Source organism: Cryptomeria japonica, chromosome 2, assembly GCF_030272615.1.
Source record: "Cryptomeria japonica chromosome 2, Sugi_1.0, whole genome shotgun sequence".
NCBI classification, from domain to species: domain Eukaryota; kingdom Viridiplantae; phylum Streptophyta; class Pinopsida; order Cupressales; family Cupressaceae; genus Cryptomeria; species Cryptomeria japonica.
Genome location: NC_081406.1, coordinates 674,461,561 through 674,485,206, shown reverse-complemented (window position 1 = coordinate 674,485,206; position 23,646 = coordinate 674,461,561). Strand labels below are relative to the sequence as shown.

The 23,646-nt window shown below is 37.9% G+C and overlaps 1 protein-coding gene across 2 annotated transcripts in view; it reads left to right on the top strand.

The window, feature by feature from the left end:
- Nucleotides 1-23,646, top strand: part of LOC131060602 (uncharacterized) — a 33,937-nt gene that overhangs the window by 5,484 nt on the left and 4,807 nt on the right. Inside the window, exons 2-3 of one of the 2 annotated variants that reach the window (XM_057993902.2) lie at nt 1,140-1,268; nt 13,924-16,272. In XM_057993902.2, the coding sequence (XP_057849885.2) occupies nt 1,140-1,268; nt 13,924-16,272 (2,478 nt within the window). Of the gene's footprint in view, nt 1-1,139; nt 1,289-13,923; nt 16,273-23,646 lie in introns of both variants that reach the window. The other variant, XM_057993903.2, reaches the window with a different exon arrangement.

The window sequence follows — 23,646 nt, the reverse complement described above, 5'->3', positions numbered from 1 at the left end:
CTTCAAACATATGATCATTGGGCCCACGGACAGAATGCGCCTTCTGGGGAATATAAAACACTAGTTTGAAATATTTTCCTGAGACTTTAGAAACTTCATAAAATCTGCTGCAATCAAGAAAACATCGGCCAATAAGGAGGCCCGAGTTAATGAGCAAAGGCAAATAAAGACCCTGTGATCAATGCAAACCAAATGTGAACTCCCACAAACCAAAGGAACTGCCAGCAATAAAATTGGCTGTTGATCGCAGGATGAACCACGCCTGACAGAACAGATTATGGACTAGTCCAAAGACCCTGAGCAAAAGAATGAAGCCCATTGGAAATGATGTGGCCTGTGAAGCAAGAGAAACTGCTGATATAAACAGTACACAGGCTGACTGCAAATGAAGTAACCCAACCTGCCAATGCAAATAAATCAGGCCAATGACAAATGAGTGGACCCTTAAAAAAATGGCGATCCTCAAATGAATAAAGTGACTATCCAAGAAACTTTAAAATGTTGACGATAGTGAAGGAAGCCTCCCAAATGAATGAACCCATCGGCAATAGAGAATCTCTCAGGGAAATGAGAGTTCAGATTGCCAAATAACAAAAGTCTGTCAGGATATGTACCACCTGCGGATCACAAGCTTATGTTTATGTTTCATTATCTTTATATGTTTTTTATGCTTTATGTATGGATGTTTTCCAGTTGTCCCATACAAGCTTACTAAACAATCAGTGTTTCCATAATTTGAACCCATATCCTTACTGTTTCTTTGGCCTGCTAACATTGATATACAATCTGTTGCATACAGCGGGAGAATAAGAACTTGATTTATATATTTCTCAGAGCAGACAACAAATATTAATCTATCGGTGGCTACTCTGTTATGCATTCACTAGAATATCTTATTGATTATTATGCCTATTCTCGTTTATTATTTTTAACAATTTTGTCTTAATTAATTTCACTGACTATACATTATGTACCATCACAATTTTCTCATGAATAGTAAAAAGGTGCAGCTTACCTTTTTTGTTTGGAAAGTTGGATGCTCACTGCTTATTAAATGCTTCATAAACAAGTTTGGACTTGTTTATGGAAGCTTTCTAATTTTATCACATGCTAAATTGCTTCTTATTTCAATCATGTAGGGTGGACTTGGTGGATTACTCTTAAGGCTTGCAGGTGATGGCCACGGCCAGTTGCAGTTGATTGGGCCAGATTGCACATCGGCATATCTTCATTCACTTCGACACATTATATATTGGCGTCATCCTAAGGTCCTGGTTTCTTATTGCAGGTCTTGACTGCTCTCATTTCCCAATATGTATAGATATATATTCATGTTTGCCAATGAATTTCATGTTGATTGTTCTTATGTAATTTCCATTTTACTATTGATTGTAAATGTGTTTATCTATCATTAATGTGTTATTAATGATCCAGTTTGTGTTAGATCTAGCCCATAAACTTTATAGGCTACCTCAGCAACTTAAGTAACCTATTAGGCTTAATTTCCAGCCGATGAAAGAGATGCAAACTAAGTTGGTAACTTTTTCTATATATAGCTAAGAAGGTAAGGGCTACATAGGCAGACATATTGATTTGCTATTATTTCCAAACTGTGTTCCCTTAATATTTTCTGTGATTGAATATGCACACTTTGTTTGAGATGCAAAGATGCAAACACTTTTTCTTGGACTTATGCTTTATGGCTTATGAGTGAAAACGCTACTTCAGAAGGTGTATGCCAATAATTTATCTGCTTTAAAATGGAAAATATTAAAGATTTTGATGATTGTTCCTATGTTCCATGGGAATGCATCTAACCCTTCAGTTTCCCAGGCCATGTGTTGTTGAATTTTAACACTTTCAGATTAATCTAAACTCAGAAAATCAGACTTTAATTATTAACTAAATTAATATGTGAACAAAATAAGAACAAGGAAGGGAACAAAATAAGAACAAGACACGGTTACCCTGGGAAAACCTCCTAGGAGGAAAAACCCAGCTTGAAAAGATCCTCAGATCTGATTATAAGTTATATTCATATGAAGGTTACAACACTTATCTCATGTACTTGAAGGTGATTGCATCACATCTGCACCTTTAACCCTTCCAACAGCAACCAAGTTCAAACCCTAGGACTGTAATATGTGAAGTCTGCTCTTTGATGGACTGCAACTTCAGTTTGCTCTCCTCCAACCTCAGTTCGCTTTTCACATGAATGAATTTCATACTTTCACTAGCAGATGTAGTTTGCTGATGTAACAGAAGTATTTCGCTGTAATGGCAGATATAACATTCCTTCTTTAACTCACATTTAGCAGAACCATATATTTCACATAGGATGAAATGAAAGACGAATGTGTATTATTGAGGTGAGAAGTGTCTTTATTTATATGATGCATTGACCTTGTATGTCGGCTTGTGTTCATGTCGACTTATCCTTTTAATTTATATTCTTTTCCTTTTAATCCGAAATGCATTCTATATATAGGGTTGGCCCTATTTTAATTTATATTCTTTTTCCTTTAATTCGAAATGCATTCTATATAGGGTTGGCCCTATTTTGTTTGGCACGCTAACTTTTATGTGGTGTGGAGTAGCGTGGGGTTTTTATGATGTGCCATGAGGTATAGGGCCCAGCCCTATACGTTGGAGAAGGGGCTGGCCCCTTAGGCGGATTCCAATGTTGCCCAAGGCAATTGGAATCCGCCATCCCTAATTACAATCAACACTCCCTCTTAATTAGGGAGAAGGATAATCTTACAACTGGGTTACAAGATTAGGGCCCAGCCCTAAGTAATACATACAATGTTTAAACTTAGCTGACAACTTCAAATACTCCTGAGAGAGTATCACAACAAGTATCCCATAGTATCCATCTTGTACTGCCCGTGGAGGATGACTTCAAACTCTAAAATGCACACTTGCAAGTCATGAATACATTCATGCACATCATGGAGTCTTTCCATGCCATCGATCACGCATATCCATCATTCATTGTCTTTACCTTAGTCTTCTCCCAAAGAAGAATGTAACATCATAATCTTCCATCTTGCACCCAAGCATAGAGTGGAGATACAAAATCATTGCTCTCCATAAGCATAAAATGAAAACATAGTCCTCCATCTTGCACACAAGCAAGAAATGGAATAGACATAATCAGAATTGTAGTCTTCCATCTTGCACACAAGCATAGAATGGAACTACATAACATAGTCTTCTAGCTCGCACACAAGCATAGACTGGATCCACCTTACATTGCCCGCAGAGGGTGGAGAGGATCTTTTCTACCATCTTTCATTGCTCGCAGAGGATGGTTAACAATTACACTTCTCCCTGAGAAGATTACAATACCATCTTACATTGCCCGCAGAGGATGGTTAACAATTATACTTCTCCTTGAGAAGATTACAATACCATCTTACATTGCCCGCAGAGGATGTTAACAATTACACTTCTTCCTGAGAAGATTACTCTACCACCTTACATTGCCCACAGAGGGTGGTTGATACAACACAATGTATCACAGAGGTTGAGACTCCCTCTCAACCAAGGCGGTGTTCTCCACAGCTCCAAGTCTATCTCAAGCTTCAAGAGACTTGGTGAGGACATCTGCAACACAGGATTGTCCTGCCATAAAACACTGAATTGTCAGGTATCACTATACAACCTCGATAATAAATCAAAATAGCATAACAAGAATTTTGAGAAACCACACTGCTTCTCTTGATGCAACAATGTATTTAGCTACAGTAATACTTAATGCAATTGAGGACTGCCCCTGTAGGTCCAAGAGATCACAGCGGGTGAATGCTTGAAGTGTTTTCCTTGTCCGTAACACTTCTTGACCAATCTGAACCCAAGCAGCTTCAGCCCATAATCAATTGTGCCTCGCAAGTATCTTAGGATGTGCTTGGCTATAACATGATGAACATATTTGGGCAAGCTCATGAACTGGCTGAGAGCATTCACTGCAAAGCATATGTCTGGTCTAGAGTTAACTAGATATATCAGTGATCCAATCAACTGCCTGTACTCTGATGGATCTGCAAAATCAGAATTAGCTGCAGAAACACTTAACTTCTTTAAGTTAGATTCCATAGGAGTAGACATAAACCATCATTCTAAATCCTTTCAAAATATCAATAGTAAACTTTCCTTGACTTAGAAAAATTTCGTTAGACCTTTGCCATACTTCTAGACCTAGGAAATAATGTATTAAACCCAAGTCCTTCATTTCAAATTTTGAAGCTAGTTCTTTCTTACATCTAATGATGAGTTCATCTTTATCAGTAAGAAATAGATCATCCACATATCGGACTATAATTAGCATTTCATCATTGGATGACTTAAAGTAGATGTTAAAGTCAGCGTCATTTTACAAAATCCTAAACTTAACGAGTATTTATCAATTCTTTCATACCAAGCACGGGAGGCCTGTTTGAGGCCATACAGGGCTTTCTTCAATTTGCACACCTAAATCTCATAATCCTTTAAGATATACCAAAATAGCTGGAGCTCCCTCTCAGTAGCAGCTGTGTCCAATCACAGCTTCCAAAGCACTTGAACTTCCTTCGAGTGTATGCCCATCCCAATAATTTCCCTTGAAGAATTAGTATGCCCTGTTTCAAAAGCATTCCAAGCCACTGAAAGATCCAATCAATTTCCTGTACTTCAGGATAGGAGAACATACACTTAAGCATCAAGTCAGTTCAACTATAATGAAATTAAAAATGCTTGACCCAAGAAAAGAATTATATGCTAATACTCATAATAAAAAGTAATCAACCAACATAAGTTAGAGTATATTAAACTCAGACGGAGGCGTTCCCCCTTAACTTCTGCACAATCAATCTTTTATGTTAATCTCAAGGATCTTGTCCATCTATCTTTCAATAAGGTGGACCCATAGCATAATTGTTCAATAAGATGAGGATAAATTCCATCAAGAGATTACACAACAAGATTGCCAATCAAATGTCATAAACGGAAATCCTAAGAGATCAATTGCGAAGTCTTTCAAGGAAGAATCACAAATAGAATCAGAGATTTGTAGAAAATAGTTTTAGCCAATGAATAGAAACATTATGCAACGTTAGTAAGACAAGATATAAATTCAATCTCTTGGAACAGACGACGGAGTAAGCACAATAAAGAAAACTTCACAAATCATCCAACCGTGCCCCATCAACCTCTTATAGGAGAAGTGATGAATCAGAACTCAAGATTCCATTAAGGTCCATAGTTGATCATTATCTTTGGTATTACAAAACCAAACAAGAAAGATTTGCCCTAAAACATAACTTCTTCATAAAACATTTATGGTAGATCTCATTCTTCAATGGTCAGATTTGAAGGTTGAGAACATCTCAAAGAATACTAGAACAACTTGTTGGTGTAACAATAAACGAAAATAATAGTTCACTCAAATCAGAAGAAAGAACATAGAAAGACCAAAGATTGAATGCAGCCATAACATCCATTAGTTCATCTATTTGCAGTTCAGTCCAGAGGAAGTAATCAAAAGTAAATCAAAACGAGTGAGTATTGATAAGATTGATCTAACAACAACATCATTCTGCAAAAAGATATTAATAAAATACTCATTAGTTGTACTCTTTGTTAACCACCAAGCACAATTTTATGCTTGATCAAAACTAAACAGATCTCAAGGTAGTTTATGATAGTAGAAGAATCCCATACGTCAAAAAGCACATGAAGAAGATCTATATTATACTAACTATAAGGTTATGTAATAGGCAGGAGAAATAAGTTTCTTCGTCTAGCATTAACCCTTGCATACTATGAACATGATTGCAGATCATCTTTCAACTAAACTTTTCTATCAGGAACACCTATTAGTAAAATTACATATAGGTCAAAATATAAAGTCAAAGTGATCTTGATCTGTTCATTAAGAGTTCATCTCCATAATTAATAGGACATCAAATTCCTACAACTTAGTCGGTATACTTATATCAAAGATGCCAAGGCAAACAATCATTGGCTCCTCATGACTGTACACATCTCCATAAGTTGTTCATGTCAAGTAGAATTCAAGTCAATAAAAATGTTATGAATGAAGATCATGACTCAACCATGTTGATTGTAACTAGGGTTATAGGGGTTCGGATTGCCTTAAGGCAACATCCGAACCCCCTTTAAGACCGGGTCCTATCTTAGGGTAACGTGACCCTATCCTATTCACAATGTCATGCTATGCTAAACACACGCCATTTAATTATTGGTGCCAAAACCAAGGAGGCCGACTTACATTTCAAAGAGTAAAAGATGCAAATAAATAAATGACAATTTGCAAGTCAACACATATTCATCAAGTTCAATCATATACAAAGGCGATTTAGCTTTGCTGTGCGAATTCTTAAGAAGGGTGCGAACTTAAGGAAGAGTGCGAACTTATTCAGATTGGTGCAAAATTGTCCAAGAGGACATAGTGAATTTTGATGCAAGTCTTTGAAGCATGCAAGGGCAGATCTGATATGTGAAGATCAGATTCAAGCTAAGTATTGTACTTATATTTAGAGGAGAATATATAATCTGACTTGTGAGTCTTTCATGTTGGGTTTTTCCTCCTTGGAGGTTTTCCCAGGGCATGCTTGTTTGTGTACTGTTTTATTTCTGATTTATGTTGGCTTATTAAATACTGCAAATCTGATTACAATCTAGGGCATAATTAATCTATGTTGGTTTACTAAAATACTGCAAATCTGATTACAACCTAGGGCATAATCAATTATACAAATCTGATTAACATACCTAGGGTTTAAAATTACATGGTATCAGAGCTATAGGTGTCATTAACTTCTGATTTTAGCAAATCAATTGTTGCATATAGCTGTTGTTTGTGTTCAGATTAAAGATGTTAGGTTTGAAGGCTGAAGATAGGCTTGAGGGAGCCATTGATTTTGCTGCTTGGAAAGTTCGTATTCTATTGGTCTTTGAAGAAAATGACCTATTGAAATTTGTAGAAGAAGAAAGGCTGTCTCCTCTAGAAGATGCTGAAGAGCTGAAATTGTTCAAGAAAGATTCCCTCAAAGCTAGAAGGATCATAATTGAGTCCGTCAAGAATCATCTTGTCACTGTCATATCAAAGTTTGTATCTGCCAGAGAAATGATCAAACACTTCGAAGGGATGTATGAAGTCAACAATTTCAGTAGGGCTCTTGCCCTAAGACAGCAACTTCTACACATGAAAATGAAAGAAGAAAACTCAATCATAGCCTACTTCATGAAGATCAATGAACTAAAGGACAAGCTAAACACTCTTGATTGCCAAATCTCAAATAAAGACCTTGTTATGATTGCATTAAATGGTCTACTTGATGAATGGGAACCATTCATTCGTAGCATTGGTGGAAGAGCCGATCGTTCCAACTTTGAATGTCTTCAATCTGATTGCATCGAAGAGGAATCTCGAATTGAGGTAAGAGGAAAACTCAAGAACTCTCTCAAAGATAATCATGTTCTCTTATCTAAATCTAGGAAAGGTGGTCATTGGAAGAAAGAGAAGAGAAGCAAAGATTTTAGATCCTCCTCCTATGATCCAAGGAAAAAGTCAAGAGATTCCTCTCACATTCGTTGCTTCAGATGTGACAAGTATGGTCACTATGCCAGAGATTGTCAGAATGACCCAAAGGAAAGGGAAGCCAACTTAAATGAAGTTGCCGAACAAAGTGAAGACTACCTTCTTATCTCTGCTCTTTCCAGCAATGTTCCTATGGACAACAATACGTGGACACTTGACAGTGGTGCCTCCAGACACATCTCAGGATTTCGTGAGCATCTCTCAAATCTGATTGAAAAAGACACCAATCTTCATGTAGTAATCAGTGATGATGCTCGATACTCGATAAAAGGTTCTGGCACTACCTCTTTAAAACTAGATTTTGGTATTTCCTTACAACTCTGTGATATCCTCTTTGTACTTGGTATTAAAAGAAATCTTATTTCCATTTCGGCTTTAGAAGATAAGGGTTTGCAAATAGCATTTTTTGAAGGGAAAGTACTCGCTTGGCCTAAGAAATCTAATTTCAAATCTGCTCGTATTATTGGAAATAGATGTGATAGTTTATATAAGCTTGCAGCTAATCCAATTCAAACTCTCATTCATGAGTCCCCTGAATCATGCGAGCTATGGCATAGAAGATTGGGTCATCTTCACTTTCAAGCTCTTCCCACTCTCGGTAAAATGGTCAAAGGTATGCCTAATCTCAGTTTATCTCATGATGATGCTTGTAAAGGTTTTGCAATGGGTAAGAATGTAAAGAATCCCTTTCATAAAAGCGATAGTAGGGCTAAAGAAAGGTTAGAGCTTATTTATTCAGATTTATGTGGTCCTATGTCTGTAGCATCTCTTAGCGGTTTCCTATATTACGTTATCTTCATAGATGATTTCTCTAGGAAAACATGGATCTATTTTCTTAAAACTAAAGAGTTTGAAGAAGTCCTAAACAGATTTAAAGAATTCAAAGCCTTAGTTGAAAATACTACTGGAAATCGAATTAAATGTTTGAGGTCTGACAATGGAGGTGAATACACCTCAGGTAGCTTCTATGACTTTTGTGTTTAAGCAGGAATTAAGAGGGAATTCTGTGTTCCCTACAACCCTCAGCAAAATGGAGTTGTTGAAAGAAAGAATAGGACCATTGTTGAAGCTGCAAGAGCCATGATACATGATCAGGACTTGCAACCTTTTCTATGGGCAGAAGCATCCAAAACCGCAGTTTATATTCAGAATAGATGTCCTCATCGAGTCCTAAAGGATGTGACATTTGAAGAAGCCTTTTCTGGAATCAAACCAGACATTAGTCACCTAAGAATATTCGGAAGCCCTGTGTACGTTCATGTGCCTAAAGAAAAACGAACCAAGCTGGATCCATATGGAAAGAAAGGCATCCTAGTAGGATACAACGAATCTTCCAAAGCCTTTAGGATCTACATTTCAGGTCAAAGGTATGTTGAGGTAAGTAGAGATGTAACTTTTGAAGAAGATATTGCTTTCAAAAGATCTAAAGGTTCGTTAACCAACAATAATGATATGGTGATGGGAAATCAAGATTCAATTGTTGATGCTAACCCCGAGTAATAGGAGGAGTCTATTGATCTTCCAAATCAGGAAGTTCAGAATGACTCATCAGAACCCATGCAATCTATCGATATACCTCAGGATATTGTGGTCTGCAAGAAGAGACCACTTTGGGTTAGAAATACGATTCAAGATGCTGAAGGGTTTGCTGCTCCCAGAGGAACCTTCAGAAATAGCAAGAGTGTCCAAAATCACGTCAACTACATTTCTGTGATGTGCAATATAATTGAGTCTGAACCCCACAATATCGGAGAAGCTATGTCCCATCATGCTTGGAAATTAGCCATGGATGAAGAGTAGGGGTCTATCATCAAGAATGATGTCTGGGACATTGTACCTAGACCCAAAGGTAAGTCTATCGTTTCCTCTAAATGGTTGTTTAAAATTAAACATAATGCTGATTGTAGTATTGAAAAATATAAAGCTAGGTTTGTAGCACGTGGTTTTTCTCAAAAGGAAGGAATAGATTATGAAGAAACCTTTGCCCCTATTGCTAGATATATCTCTATTAGGTCTATAATAGCTATTGCTGCAGCTAAAGGTTGGGAGCTGCATCAAATGGACGTTAAGATAGCCTTCCTTAATGGTGTCATTGAGGAGGAAGTCTATATTGAGCAACCAGAAGGTTATGTAATCCATAAAAGAGATTCTCATGTTTGCAGGTTGAAGAAAGCCTTATATGGGCTCAAACAGGCTCCTCGCGCTTGGTATGAAAGAATTGATAAGTACTTACTAAGTTTAGGGTTTTCCAAGAATGATGCTGATGCTAACATTTACTTGAAAGTTTATAATGATGAGATGCTTATTTTAGTTTTGTATGTAGATGATTTCTTTCTCACGGGTGAAAATAAATTAATCATGAGATGTAAAAAGGAATTAGCTTCAGAATTTGAAATGAAGGATTTAGGTCTAATGCATTACTTCCTAGGGTTAGAGGTATGGCAAAGAGCTAATGAAATCTTTCTAAGTCAGGGAAAATACACTATTGATATTTTGAAAAGATTTAGAATGATAGATTGTAAACCCATGTGTACTCCTATGGAATCTAACTTAAAGAAGTTAAGTGTTTCTGCAACTAACTTTGATTTTGCAGATCCCTTTGAGTACAGGTAGTTGATTGGCTCCCTGATGTACCTAGTCAATACTAAGCCAGATATCTGTTATGCTGTTAATGCTCTCAATCAGTTCATGAGCTCACCTAATCATGTTCACCTGGTTGTTGCCAAGCACATTCTAAGATACCTACGTGGCACAATTGGTTATGGGCTGAAGTATTCACTTAATACCCCAATTCTCTTGAAAGGCTACTTAGATTTAGATTGGGCAGGAAGTGTCAAGGACAAAAAAAACACTTTAGGCATCTGTTTCAACTTGGGCTCCACAGTAATCTCTTGAGCATGCAAAAAGCAATCTTCGGTAGCATTCAGCACTGCAGAAGCTGAGTACATTGCCGCATCTGTTGCATCCAGAGAAGCAATGTGGCTTCGTAAGCTCCTTGTTGGATTATTTGGTCAAGCCAATGATCCTACCACCATTCATTGTGATAATCAAAGCTGTATAAAGATGTCAGTAAATCTTGTATTTCATGATCGGTCCAAACATGTGGAAACACACTATCATTACATTCGGGATATGGTGCAGAGAGACGCCATTCATCTAAAGTACATTAGCACAGATGAACAGATTGCTGACATCCTCACCAAACCTTTATCCAGAGTGAAGCTCGAGTACTTCAGAGATAGACTTGGTGTCATGGAAAACGGAACCCTGATTGAGAGGGAGCTTCAATCTCAGTGACTATTTGTAGCACTTTGAATCATTCCTTGTGTGTGTGCAAGAATGAATTACATCCAATCTATGCTTGTGTGCTGGATGGATAATTGTAATAATGTAAAGACCCACTGGCGTATTACACTTTCTATGCTTGTGTGCTAGAACCATCCTATGCTTGTGTGCCAGGTGGAAGATGTAATTCTATGCTTGTGTGCTAGATCCATCCTATGCTTGTGTGCTAGATGGAACTTAAAGGTTCAGATTATGTATTCTCCTCCTCCCTAGTTAAGAGGGAGTGTTGATTGTAACTAGGGTTATAGGGGTTCGGATTGCCTTGAGGCAACATCCGAACCCCCTTTAGGACCAGGTCCTATCTTAGGGTAACGTGACCCTATCCTATTCACAATGCCACGCTATGCTAAACACATGCCATTTAATTATTGGCGCCAAAACTAAAGAGGCCGACTTACATTTCAAAGAGTAAAAGATGCATATAAATAAATGACAATTTGCAAGTCAATACATATTCATCAAGTTCAATCAAATACAAAGGCGATTTAGCTTTGCTGTGCGAATTCTTAAGAAGGGTGGGAACTTAAGGAAGAGTGCGAACTTATTCAGATTGGTGCGAAATTGTCCAAGAGGACATAGTGAATTTTGATGCAAGTCTTTGAAGCATACAAGGGCAGATCTGATATGTGAAGATCAGATTCAAGCTAAGTATTGTACTTATATTTAGAGGAGAATATATAATACGTGAAAAACTAGTTTTGAAAAGATGTATGACAGTATTACAGTATAAGAATTACATTTTCAAATGAGACTATAGGAAATTTGAAATACTAAATCTAAATACCAATTACCAAAATTTCTAAGTTGTGTTGTTATATGGAGCCTAATCAGACTCGGAGGTTAGATTTTCCCTACTTATATCGGCGTGGTTTCCCCCTATATTTTTCAATGGGGGTTTGCGGGCAGCGCCCCCAAGTTGGGGTCAAGGGGCATCGCCCCTTGCGCGTTCCCTATTGCGATACAGAGCCGTGTCGAGGGGTAGTGCCCCGTGAGGCCAAAGATACTTTTATTATTTTCTAAAGGCGTCAAGTGTTATTTTTCTATTGGCCCACGTCCAATTAGAGTTACCCCTTAACCCCCAAAAAAACTTAAAAAGTCACTTTTAAAAAAAAATTTAATTTTAAACATTGCATATACGTGGGGGCGACAGGAGACGTCTGGTCATCTCCCCGTCCCTTGAGAGACGTCTGCACGTCTCTCGAAGGACAGGGAGACGCCCAGACATCTCCCAAGGAGACATCTCCACGTCTCCTTGGGAGACGCGGAGACGTCTCGATGGCGCTTGGGTGGTGGTGGCGGCACGTCTCTCAAGGGATGGGGAGATGACCAGACATCTCCCAAGGAGACATCTCCACGTCTCCTTGGGAGACGCGGAGATGTCTCGGCGGCGCTTGGGTGGTGGTGGCGGGACGGCGAGGGACGTTGCGTCCCCCGTCCCCTAGACGTTTCTTATGGGGAGACGTGGCCAAAAGGGGGGGGGGGGACGCGTCCCCGTGGAACACTGGGAAAAATCTGTGGTGAATGGGCCCAGCATGTGGTCTATGCTTGTTTGAGTTGGCTGGCCAGGTTTCTTACTCTGATCAGAGCTTACAGTCAAATACTCGTGGTTCATTGAAAAAGTTGCCAAAAATTCTCTTTCAATTAACCATGGTTTTTGGTGGTTTTTTAACAAATCCCCTGCCATCCTCAATATAAATCTATTTTTTTCATTTTTGCATCTTTTTTGCAAATTAATGCTCAAGGAACAAAATTTTCAGAAATCCAGAGCAAAGGTGAATAGGTGAATCTGCGATCAACAAATTAGGGCACGCCTCCAGCATTGCTAGCATTCAACCTTTCCACATTCCTTTTACTTATATTCACAAAGACTGGATCAAACTGAACCCTAGCAGTGCTCTTTTTGAGAAACTTGGAACTTGGTTAAAAAAATTTAAATTTAGAAAAATGACATGTACCACAAAGGTCCCTATGTTGTCAAAATGCCTCAATTTGGGCTTGGGGCCTTGCAAGGACCACTGTTCTCCCTAGACCTCTGCTCTGGTTTTGAAAAGCAAAAAGTAAAAATTGTTTTGGGCCATGCAGATGGAAAAGCAGCATTTTTTGTACTCAAGACTTAAGTTGTAATGGGCACATTGTACATATTGAGACTTTGATACTTGCCAAGAATTTGAGAGTAATTGGCAGCATTGTATCTTTATATGTCTTATGTTTGAACTTTGTCATGAACTAACAATAGCAGTTTTTTTCTTCTGTCATTTAATAAGCATTTTAGCATTCTTTTTAGTTTACCTAGATTTTCCTGTGTTAAAACTAAATAATTTAATTCCATTTGCACTTTCAGTTTTTTGTGTCAATGCAGCATAAATTGAATACTAACATTTGTAAATTTACTATGTCAAGGCATGTTTATTCATGTTTTTCTTCTTTTGGTGAATGTATGCTTCATTTTGGTTGGTTACTTGAACATAATCCATATTTTAAGATAGAAACCTTTTTCATTATCAAATCTAATATAATAAGTTTTACTGTTGGATAAATTTGAATACCGTATGTTTTAAAATAAGTTATAAATAATGTACTCTGAGTAAGGGTGAATTGGCAAGGTTTGGTTTGCATTTGATCTTGGTAGTATTCTTGCAAATAAATCCTTCAAATATAAAACAGTAAGACTTGTTATATAGTGGAGATGTTCTGGGAGATTATTGCAAGTTGGGGGAATCATTTGCATTTATACAAATTTGATAGATTGTTTGATGCTCTTTAGTGATTGTTATTCAAAAAATTGTTCTAAATACCTCCTACATGGAAATTTTCTATTCCTGAGCAAGATTTCCATAACAGCCACTGATATCTACAGTTGTATTGAATTTGTACGTTATAATCTCATCTTGTTACCAACAATGGTTGTATTAGTCTGTTTCATGTATACCGTCTTTTAAATCTGTTATGGGTCTCAAGTTGTTATGTTCTTGCAGGTCTTTATATGTGATTGTCAGCCATTCAGGCCTTTGCCTGTATTCGATGATGACTTTGTTAGCATATGTCCTATTCTACCTAGTGGTAAAATTTTGGCTTGTCCCTGGTGCAAAAACAGTGAAAATCATTGTAAAGAAAATGAACTGCACAATTTTTTTTCTGAAGATGGCAATTTTAAAAGCAGATTTGAGTGTATGTCTTCTGATGGTATGAGTTGCTCTAACAGTAACGATGAGATGGATGGTACTACTTCTAGAAGTTTCAAAGGCTCTGTGAGATTAGGATCAGAAATTGATGAGAGTGTTACTACTAGGAACATGTTTCACAATGATCATTGTCAGAGTAGCAGTAAACTCCTCTATAAAGGTATTGAGACTAATGAAGGAAAGAAAGTTCAGGTGAAGAAGTTTGGAAGTGATACTTGTACGTGTGGTAGGAAACTGAATGGCAACAGAAAGAGAGATATTTTAGGTCACGAGCTTTCTCCAACTGTAGAGAAAAATTATGAATGCAAAGAAGCATGCTCAATTATGGGTAGAACCATGGAACCTTCTAGTGAACTATTTGATGAAAAAGATTTTATAGCATATGCTAGTACTAAGAGTAGCTCTGCTATGGAAGGCACTTTCTCCACGTGTAAGCGAAAGAGGGAGTCCTTGAAGAATGATTCACTTCTAGGTTTGGAAGCAATGGATAAGTTTGTATCTGAAGCCTTGCAGGATTCAACTCATCCTTCCATACGATCATGTAGGAAATGTTGCTTTAAAAGCAGCAATAAGTTAGTGTTGGAACCAACAATACAAGTGAGAAAAGTGACCCCTGATTCTGGAGTGCAGGAACAATGCCCTATGAATGGCTGGCATAAACACAACAGTGAGTTAATTAGTGGTAAAGACTCTGTAGTACCTCAGATTGGCATGCGAGATAATCTAACTGGAAAGGATTTACAGGAATGCGGATTATCCAAAGTTCAACAAAATGTACATCTCTGTAATGAAACAACCTGTATGTTTACACCTGGCGGTCAAGAAAATGAATCTAATTGGAGTGTAAACAACTCAATGGAAGTAGAGCTACCTAATTTGCCAGATGGTGCAATCCCTCTGTACATTAAGAATCCAGAGCATGATGTGACTGTGATATGTGAAGATTCTATAGAAAAAATCCCTTTGGCTAGTGACAGAGGTGAAGATTATAATTCATCAATAGATGCCAGAGAAATTATTGGTTTTGTATGTTACATGAAGAAGCTCAGATCAGCATTTATAATTGTTAATTGTGAAACTCCAGAATGTGTTGATAAGCTACTCCAAAACTCTCTCCTCAGTTGCATATCTTCTGATAATGATCAGAATGGATGTTTACATTCAGTTTGTGCATTTATCCATTTAACTCCTCCTAGTGTGTTGAAAACAGAAAAATACATGGCATGGATGAGGAGTCTCGGAGATGATGCTTTGCATATAATAATGCATGATGGATCTGCTGAGTATGGTTTCCTGTATTCATTTTCATCTCTGGCAAAAATGAACATGGTCAACAAAGAAATCTTTCCTCTTCCATTCAATGCTGTACTGTGCAACCAACAGATGGATGCTGAGAACTTTGAGCATTTTGGGTTTGGCAGGCGAGTTAAGAGTGTTCGGTTGCTCACATGTGTAGCATTTCAGAGCATTCAAGGAGGGAAAGTTCAAGTGGTGTTGGATGATTCAATGTGCCAAGGAAATATGGATACTGAGCTCATACAAGAGTCTTTTGCTAAGAGTAGGCCAGACCTAGCTGAAAAAACTAAGAAGGTTGCAAAGGATTTTTTGGTCACATCACAAGGTGCTGGCATGTGGCTGAGTGCAAACAAGATGGCAGCATTATCTCTCAGGGAGAAGCTTTTGCTGCAGAGGAAATTAGCAGTTAAAGAAGCAACCACTCAGGGTGTTTCTGCAGTGCCTTCCAACATCTCTGTTGCCAACAATTTGAATTACTCAGGTACTGAAAACATTTGCAGCTCACTTTGTAATGGCAGAACAAAATCTGCTGAGTTTAGGCTGCTTTTCCTAGGTACAGGATGTGCCGAACCAATGAAACAGAGAGGAAGTAGTGGTATTCTTTTGGAGATGTATGATAAAGGATACATGCTGTTAGATGCAGGGGAAGGTGTTGCAGGACAAATCCTCAGGGCTTTTGGAAAGCACAACATGAGAAAGGTAGTTGAGGAACTCCAGTGTGTTTGGATTTCACATAAACATGCTGATCATGTTTTGGGGATAATTTCTATTATTGCTGCAAGGCCTGAGAATGGGCTAGGTATTTTAATTGTGGGTTCAACACAAGTTCATGAATGGCTTCAGGAGGTATGTTTTCCTGATGCTGCTCGTTGTGGGCTTTGATCTTATGTGCTGATGTTCCAGTCTTTTGCAACTATGTTTTTAATAGCAATACAGGAATACAGAGTAAATAAAGATTCCAACTATATATATATATAGACCATGATTTATAAGATTTTGATTTTTCTATAATGAATGATAATGCTTGTTGGAGCTTTCTTGTTTTAGCATTGCAATTGGTTTGTGCATTCTTGGTGGCGGGTGGCTTTCTCCTCGCTTCTACATTTTCTTGGATCATTGTCAGCTGTTCTTTTTTTCACTTGCAATTCTTAATGCATGACCTCAATGGCGTTCAAGGGAAAGTTTCCATGACTTCCCAATCTGTAGAACAACCTTTGCTCCTCTTTGTTTGCAACTTCTTTAATTTTTTGTTTTCCTCTAGAATTCACTGGTTGGTTTCTAGGAGCTCCAGAAGCCTATCTTTGTTTGAGATTTCTTCATGGTCGACCTTTAGAATACACTGGTTGGTTTTTGGGAGCTCTCAAAGCCAATTTTATTTCTGAGCTTTCGCCGTGGTTGATCTATGCCACCAGAAACTTGCGCAGTTTCTTGCTTATGGAATCAAATAAATGCACCATTGTGTTAGCAAACCATTATAGTTTCAAGGAAAACTTACTCTAATACCAATCTGTTCCATAAACGTTATGGATGTACCATCAAAAATATTATTATAACATATTTCTTTACAAAGCTTTATTGCTCTCAAGTTTAATGATTATTTGAGCAACTTTAAAGGCTTCAAAATTGTAATGTCCTTATTTATTACATACCAACATACATGCCTAAGTACAGCTGTATCTTAACCAATTGTGCTATATATTGTTAGTAAACTTACATATAAATATTGTACACCAGTGAAAGAAACAACCACATACCAAGGTGATTTATAAAGATCTAGAATAATATGATCTTCAAGTCATGCCCCCAAATTGATACATCTAATCAGCAAACCACACGCCTTGATCAGCAGACCAATCGAAGAAATTGTCTTACTACAGCAAGACTTCACAATTTCTTACTTGACCCTGCAGGAGCAGCAGATTGTGACCATTACTAGGTTAAGCAGATCGTGGTTCCCTTATGCATCGTTTTTCTTCCCTTTCCTAACAGCAGTCTTCTTATCGATTAAGATTAGTTAAGCCTTAACAAAGGCAGTTAGTCTTTGAAGGGATGTGATAAGTTCCAAACAGACATTGTCTTTTCAAATGGTCATACCCTGAGGAAGGGTCACCACCTTACAAGCCCAATGAAGAGATAAGAAAAGCATGCGCAGCAGAATACAAGAAAAGGGGGAGATATAGGGTTTTGTTTATACGTGTGATTTAAAGTTTTCTTTTTTTGTGTGATTGCATTGAAGGTGAATGAAGATCTCTACAACAATGTGAAAGAAAGACAAGACTCAACGAAATCAAGATCAAGATCAAGGTCAAAAACTTCCGAAATATTAAGAAGATGAAGATGAAATGCTCTAGGCAAGATGATATCAAAGACAACACCAAGGCAAGATTCACATGTTCGAGAAGGTGACAAAGAAGAGCATTGCAAATGGAAGATGCTATATTGACCTTGGTTTCCAAGATCAAAGGAAGAAACTCATCAATGCATTCAGGAGGATCAAAGCTCAAGGAGGGAAGTAATTCAAGATTCAGGAGTTGAGGATTCCCAAACATGAGAATGAAATGCAAGAATGATCAAGTAGGAAAGATAGTTTCAGAAGAGTTAATCAAAGTTAGAAACTTGATCATCAAGATGATGCGATTTGGGAATATGCACCATCACATCAAGCAATTGGATGATGTTGAGTATCAAGAGATATTGCTAGGGATACATGCAAGCTGAGGTGTCCCGATTATCATCAACCAATCAAGTGATGCCAAGTCAGCATGTCTAGGCGCATTGAACCTGTCTCATCAAAAGGAGGGGCACTACATCAAATATTATTCAATGTACCTAACCTCATTTCTCACTGGTCTGAATTGAAGGGAAGGACATGTGTCCAAAGTTGTGTAACTTAATCATTGGTCAATATTCAATGTAAGTGGTTTTAGTTGTAACTAATCCTAATTAGGGTTTTGTTGTCCAAATCTTGGCCATTGATTTCAAATCAATTTGGGCCCTTTAATTGTAATTCAAAGTTTATAATAGGGTGGGCCTTTTCATTTGTAAGGGTTAATAATTAGAGAATGATAGAGTAGGAGTTAGAATAGTAGGAGGAGACAAAAATTGTTGCCAAGACTTGTTGAAATTAATTCATAAGTTTCATTGAAGATATGGTCGATCTTTGTGTTGTGTTTCTACTTTTTGCATGGTTTCTTGTTACTTCTCAAAGTTGATTGAAGTTCATTGATTATGGTAGATATATGTGAAGATATTTGATGAATTCCTTGATTCATACCATTGGTGATTTGTTGATTGCAAGTTGCTTTGCATGGTTAGTCTAAACCTCATAATTGGTAATAGTTCGATTGTGAATGTTTCATTTGGATTGCGTCGACAAGGTATTTGAATAAATTTTTGTAATATTCTCTACCTTAGAAGATTGCACTCTTTCTTTGGTGTTGTGAGCTATCTCTGGTCAAGTAGAAAGTAGTTCCATAAGAAATTTGTCTATATGAGCATTATCCATTATCATCATTGCCCTTAGGTCTTAGATTAGATTTCTTATCCATTTCCCTTTGATCTTTGTTTGAGTTTGAGTAAGTGTAGGAGGAAGTTCTGCTTACGATTCAAAAGCGTAAGTCCCTTTGTGATACCAGCATATCACATCATTGCATTGAGACTATACAATTGCATGTCAAGACCTAACTAAAGAAACCTTGGGGTTGCCTTAATTGATCACATTATTTAGCATTTGAGGTTTCCTTGTTCAAGAGAGGATAGAATACTTAGTATTTTATTCCATGTTTGAAGTGTCATAAAAAACACATCAACAAGACTCCCTAGAATTGGAGAGTTTGGTAAGTACTCAGTTGTTGAGTCTCCTAGACTTGTCCGGGGTCACTTGCCTCGAGACTTGCTGAGTCTAGGCGAGTCTTGGTGATTCTTGTAACACTAGTTGAGATGCCTTTCTTACAAGGAGTTCAAATAGGCATCTTGGTGAACCCATCAACAACAACATAGTTACAATTAGAACAATGATTTCTTGAAATGCTTTGAGACTGATCCCTAGGTTTGCTATTCATCAAAAATGTTGAAAAATCATGTCCCCAAGATTGCAAATACAAAAGGATAGTTGAAATTGTGATGTTTGAAATTTATGATAGTGCTAAATATTTTATATGATCTAATTCTTGAACTTATTCGGTTGCTAAACAAACAATGCCGTTCCTTCTTTACCATTTACATCATAGGGGGAGTGGTAGATATTGCTTGGTTTTGAACTTATGCTTTTTATGAAATTATCTTCTAGGTCAAAGATTCTGCTTGAATAACACATTGATTTGAAAAGCTTCTGGGTTAAAAAAGCAAGGTACAATTAAGTAATGAATTATATATCGGCCTAACATTAGTCAAAATTTTCATAGACTGTAGGTTTGATCCTACATAACATTAGAAAGCCAACAAAAGCAGAGTCTTGTGATGCCAACAAGTGTTGTGCAAACTCTATTTGTGTTTGGTGCGGCCTTTTTGTCATGTGCTATAGATTTTGATGAAGAGGAGGGCAATTTGAACACAAAAGATGATGATTTTAATGCTGATGTTACTATGGCGATTGATAGGAAGGATGAATGGGTCAACAAGGATCTGTTGAAAACAAAGTCGTATTGTGCGAACCTTAGGTGCGACAACCATGAAAATGTTGTTGTAGACAAAGAGGATGGAGATAAGGTTGGTGCTTGGTGGGGGGAGGAAGAAGAATTTCCTTCTCCATTTGCCTTTGGATTCTTGCCGTTTGATGGGGATGGCGTTGGGGTTTTTGTGGATGATCTGGATTAAGAGGAGGATAAACTTCTCTTCGATATCCTCTTAGAAGCCCATTTGAAGGCGAATAAACTTGTTGGGGAGTCTGTGGTGGCTGTCATTGATGGTGAATTGTTTTTTGGGTTTGAGGAAAGAGTTTCTCTTCCCTTCTATGAGTGTTTTTTCCTCCAAGACGAAACACAATTTTATTGATCCGTTGAAGCCCATGTCTTCTACTTAGGAAGAGAGGGGGTTTCAATCTGAGTTTGTTGAGGTTGGTGCTGTTTTTCACCTCCTGCTATTGTTTCTAGGGTTTGGGAGGTTTTCAGTGAGTTGGAGGACTGTGTTGTGAGTGCTTCTGAGATTGTTGTTTCTTTTTCAGAGTGTGTTGAGATGGATGTGAGATTTGGTGTTCTTGTGGCTATTGTTTCTTGTGTTGTTCTTGATCTAACCCCTAGGGGTTTGAAAGAAGTTTGTATTGTTGGGAGTTCTAGTATGGGCGGTCCTTTTGCGGATAAGGAGGATGGGCAGATCCAAATTGTTGTTCTTGATTCTCTTCTTGCTAAGTCATCTGCTTGGCTTAGGAGCTCACTTATTGATAGATTATGTGGTAACTATCCCAATATTGATACTATTAGAAGTTGGATCCTTTGGGTTTGGAAACTTAGAGGCAAGGTTGAGGTAATTGCAACGTTGATTTTTTTTTCTTTTTCCTGTCAAGAGGATTGCTCTAGGATCCTTCTTGATGGCCCTTGGTTTCTGGGAATGAATGGTCTTAGTATTCAAAATTGGTCTCTTGGTTTCAACGTAATAAAAAAATATTCAAGTTTCCTATCTCGGTTTTGTTGTGATGTTTTCACATATCGCCCCATTGCAAATGGGGACCCCCACTTTTTCGTTATCTAGGTTAGTTGTCTTAGCTTAACTGTTGGTAGTTTTAGTCTTTTGCTATTAGCCTTTCACTTTGAAGAGGTATAGCTGGTCAAGAACTAATCAAGTCAAGTCTCTCTCTCTTTAGGATGAGGTAAGGTCTGTTTGTTTTCAAGGCTTAGGAAGTGAATGATTCACGATAATCATCATCTTTTGCTTGCAAAATCAGAGTTGAAATGCAAATTTGGCTAAGGCAATTTTGTTTTGGAGAGTCAATATTCTAAGGAAGGAGCTGAAGTTCAAATTCTCATGAGAGGCTTGGAGCAAATGGATCAAGACGATGAAAGTTGCCATTTTGTAGCACTTCCTTTGACTCCCCCAAATGTGCAACTTAAGTATTTCCTTTGCCCAGCCAAGGCATTGACACTACTTCCTTTGCTCAACCAAGGATTGAGTTACTTCCTTTGACTATGGAAATGTGCGACCTAAGGCATAATCACTTCCACTTCTCCTAGCATTGCCAGTGGGTGCTCAAGCCTGATCACTCCCATTTCCATCTCCCCCATTTCCATTCTTCACCTCTCCATCTCCCTTTCCATTTTCATTTCCTTCCATCTTTTCTTCACTTCCTTTCCTTCCATCCTTACTTCCTACCTTTCCACTTCACCTTTCACTCCCATCTCCTTTCACTACCTTTCTTACCCTTCACCTACCATTACTACTTCACCTACATCTTCTATCCCTTCATCCTCCCTTTCTTTATATTTCATCTTCCACCCATCCTTCTTCCTATCTTTCTTCCATCCCTTATACCTCCCAACTTCCATTTCCTACATCCTCTAACCCACATCTCACATCCTTTACTTCTTACTCCCCTTAGCCTACCCTTATGACTTCCCACCATGTCACTCATCCTACCCCGACCCTATCCTAACCTTACCCTCGTGCTATCTCCCATCTACCCTTCCTTTCACCTCGCTCTTCTTCACTACACCCTTCGATCTCATTGCCTTCGACTCCCCTTCACTATCATGCCATTGCTTGGGCCCTACAAACCTTACGACGGAGATCAAAAAGTTTTTAAAGGCATTATTCAAACACCAAAATCAGCATTTTCTTTGACCATTCAAAACACTATCTAAGCCTTGTCATTTCCATCGCCTAGCCAAATCAGCGAACTAAGCTCTTCCTTTGGCAATGGAAATCAGCGATATAAGGATTTCATTCCTTCCTTTGGCAATGGAAATCAGCGACATAAGGATTTCATTCCTTCCTTTGGCAATGGAAATCAGCGACATAAGGGTTTCATTCCTTCCTTTGGCAATGACAATGTGTGATTTAAGCTTTGACAACTTCCCTTGGCAATGACAAGGTGTGACCTAAGGAATGTTACCTCCTATGACACCCAAATAGTGCAATTTAATGAATGCGATCTTACAAATGGTATGTATTTAATTTTAATATGAGCGCCACCTTGATTGGACCCCACATAGAAGGAAGAGATGCTAAATTTGAAAGAATAGAAACAAGTCGGCCTAATTGGATTAAATGATGTATGCTTTTGATGCCTATAAGACATAGGTTGATCATTTCATTTGATCAATAGTAATTATCAGCAAATGTCTCTTCTAAGGGCAGCGATCTTATTCATGCACAAAAGGAATTCATCAGGTCTTAAGCAATGGAAAATCAGACATAAAGTGGTAAAAGTCAGACATAAGAACAACAATTAGAACATCATTTCACACCATATATATCAGATTAGAATGTTGAAAATGGGTGAAATTTATATATGTCAAATGTATCCAGTGGGTTTGATTGTATCTCTGTTTGTGTTCCAGGTGGCTGATAAAGAGAGTGAAGTGGCAGGCTGCAAGCAATGTCAAGACAAAAAGTAGCGACCAACATCAAGCACTCAAGGAAGGACTTTTACATTTATTTTGAATTTCCTTCGGAAATCCAAGAATCAATGCCAGTATAGGTAGACGGAAGCTCTAAGGCAGAGATGATCGAGACATAAGATAGTTCTAGAAGAGTTAATCAAAGTTAGAAGATGATGCAATTTGGGAATATCTCCTACCTTCGTCTCATTCATTGATCGAGCTTGGAAATGTTGAGTATCAAGAGATATGCCTCATTCGTCAACCTGTGATGAGTTACAAAGATCAAGCTAGCTGAGGTGGCGTCTAGTTATCACTTATCCAATCATATCATTTCAAAGCAAGGCGTCCAGATTCAATGACTTTGACTTATCCAACAAAGAAGATAATTACCACATGGGCACAAAGTTCGATGTACCTACTGTCATCATCTATTGGTCAATTATTCAAAGGACATGTGTCCCATCAAAAGTAATTTTATCATTGATCAAGCATTAAATGCTTTGTAATGGGTGTAACAAACTCTAATTAGGGTTTCTATCCTTCGATCTTGGCCATTAATTGTGAATCAATCTGAGCCACTCAGTTGTAATGAGAGCACTATATAAGGCTTCACTCTTTCATTTGTAAAGGTTAAGAATGAATAGTCAATAGATAGTAGTTCAAGAATAGATAGCAAGCAGTTAGAGTA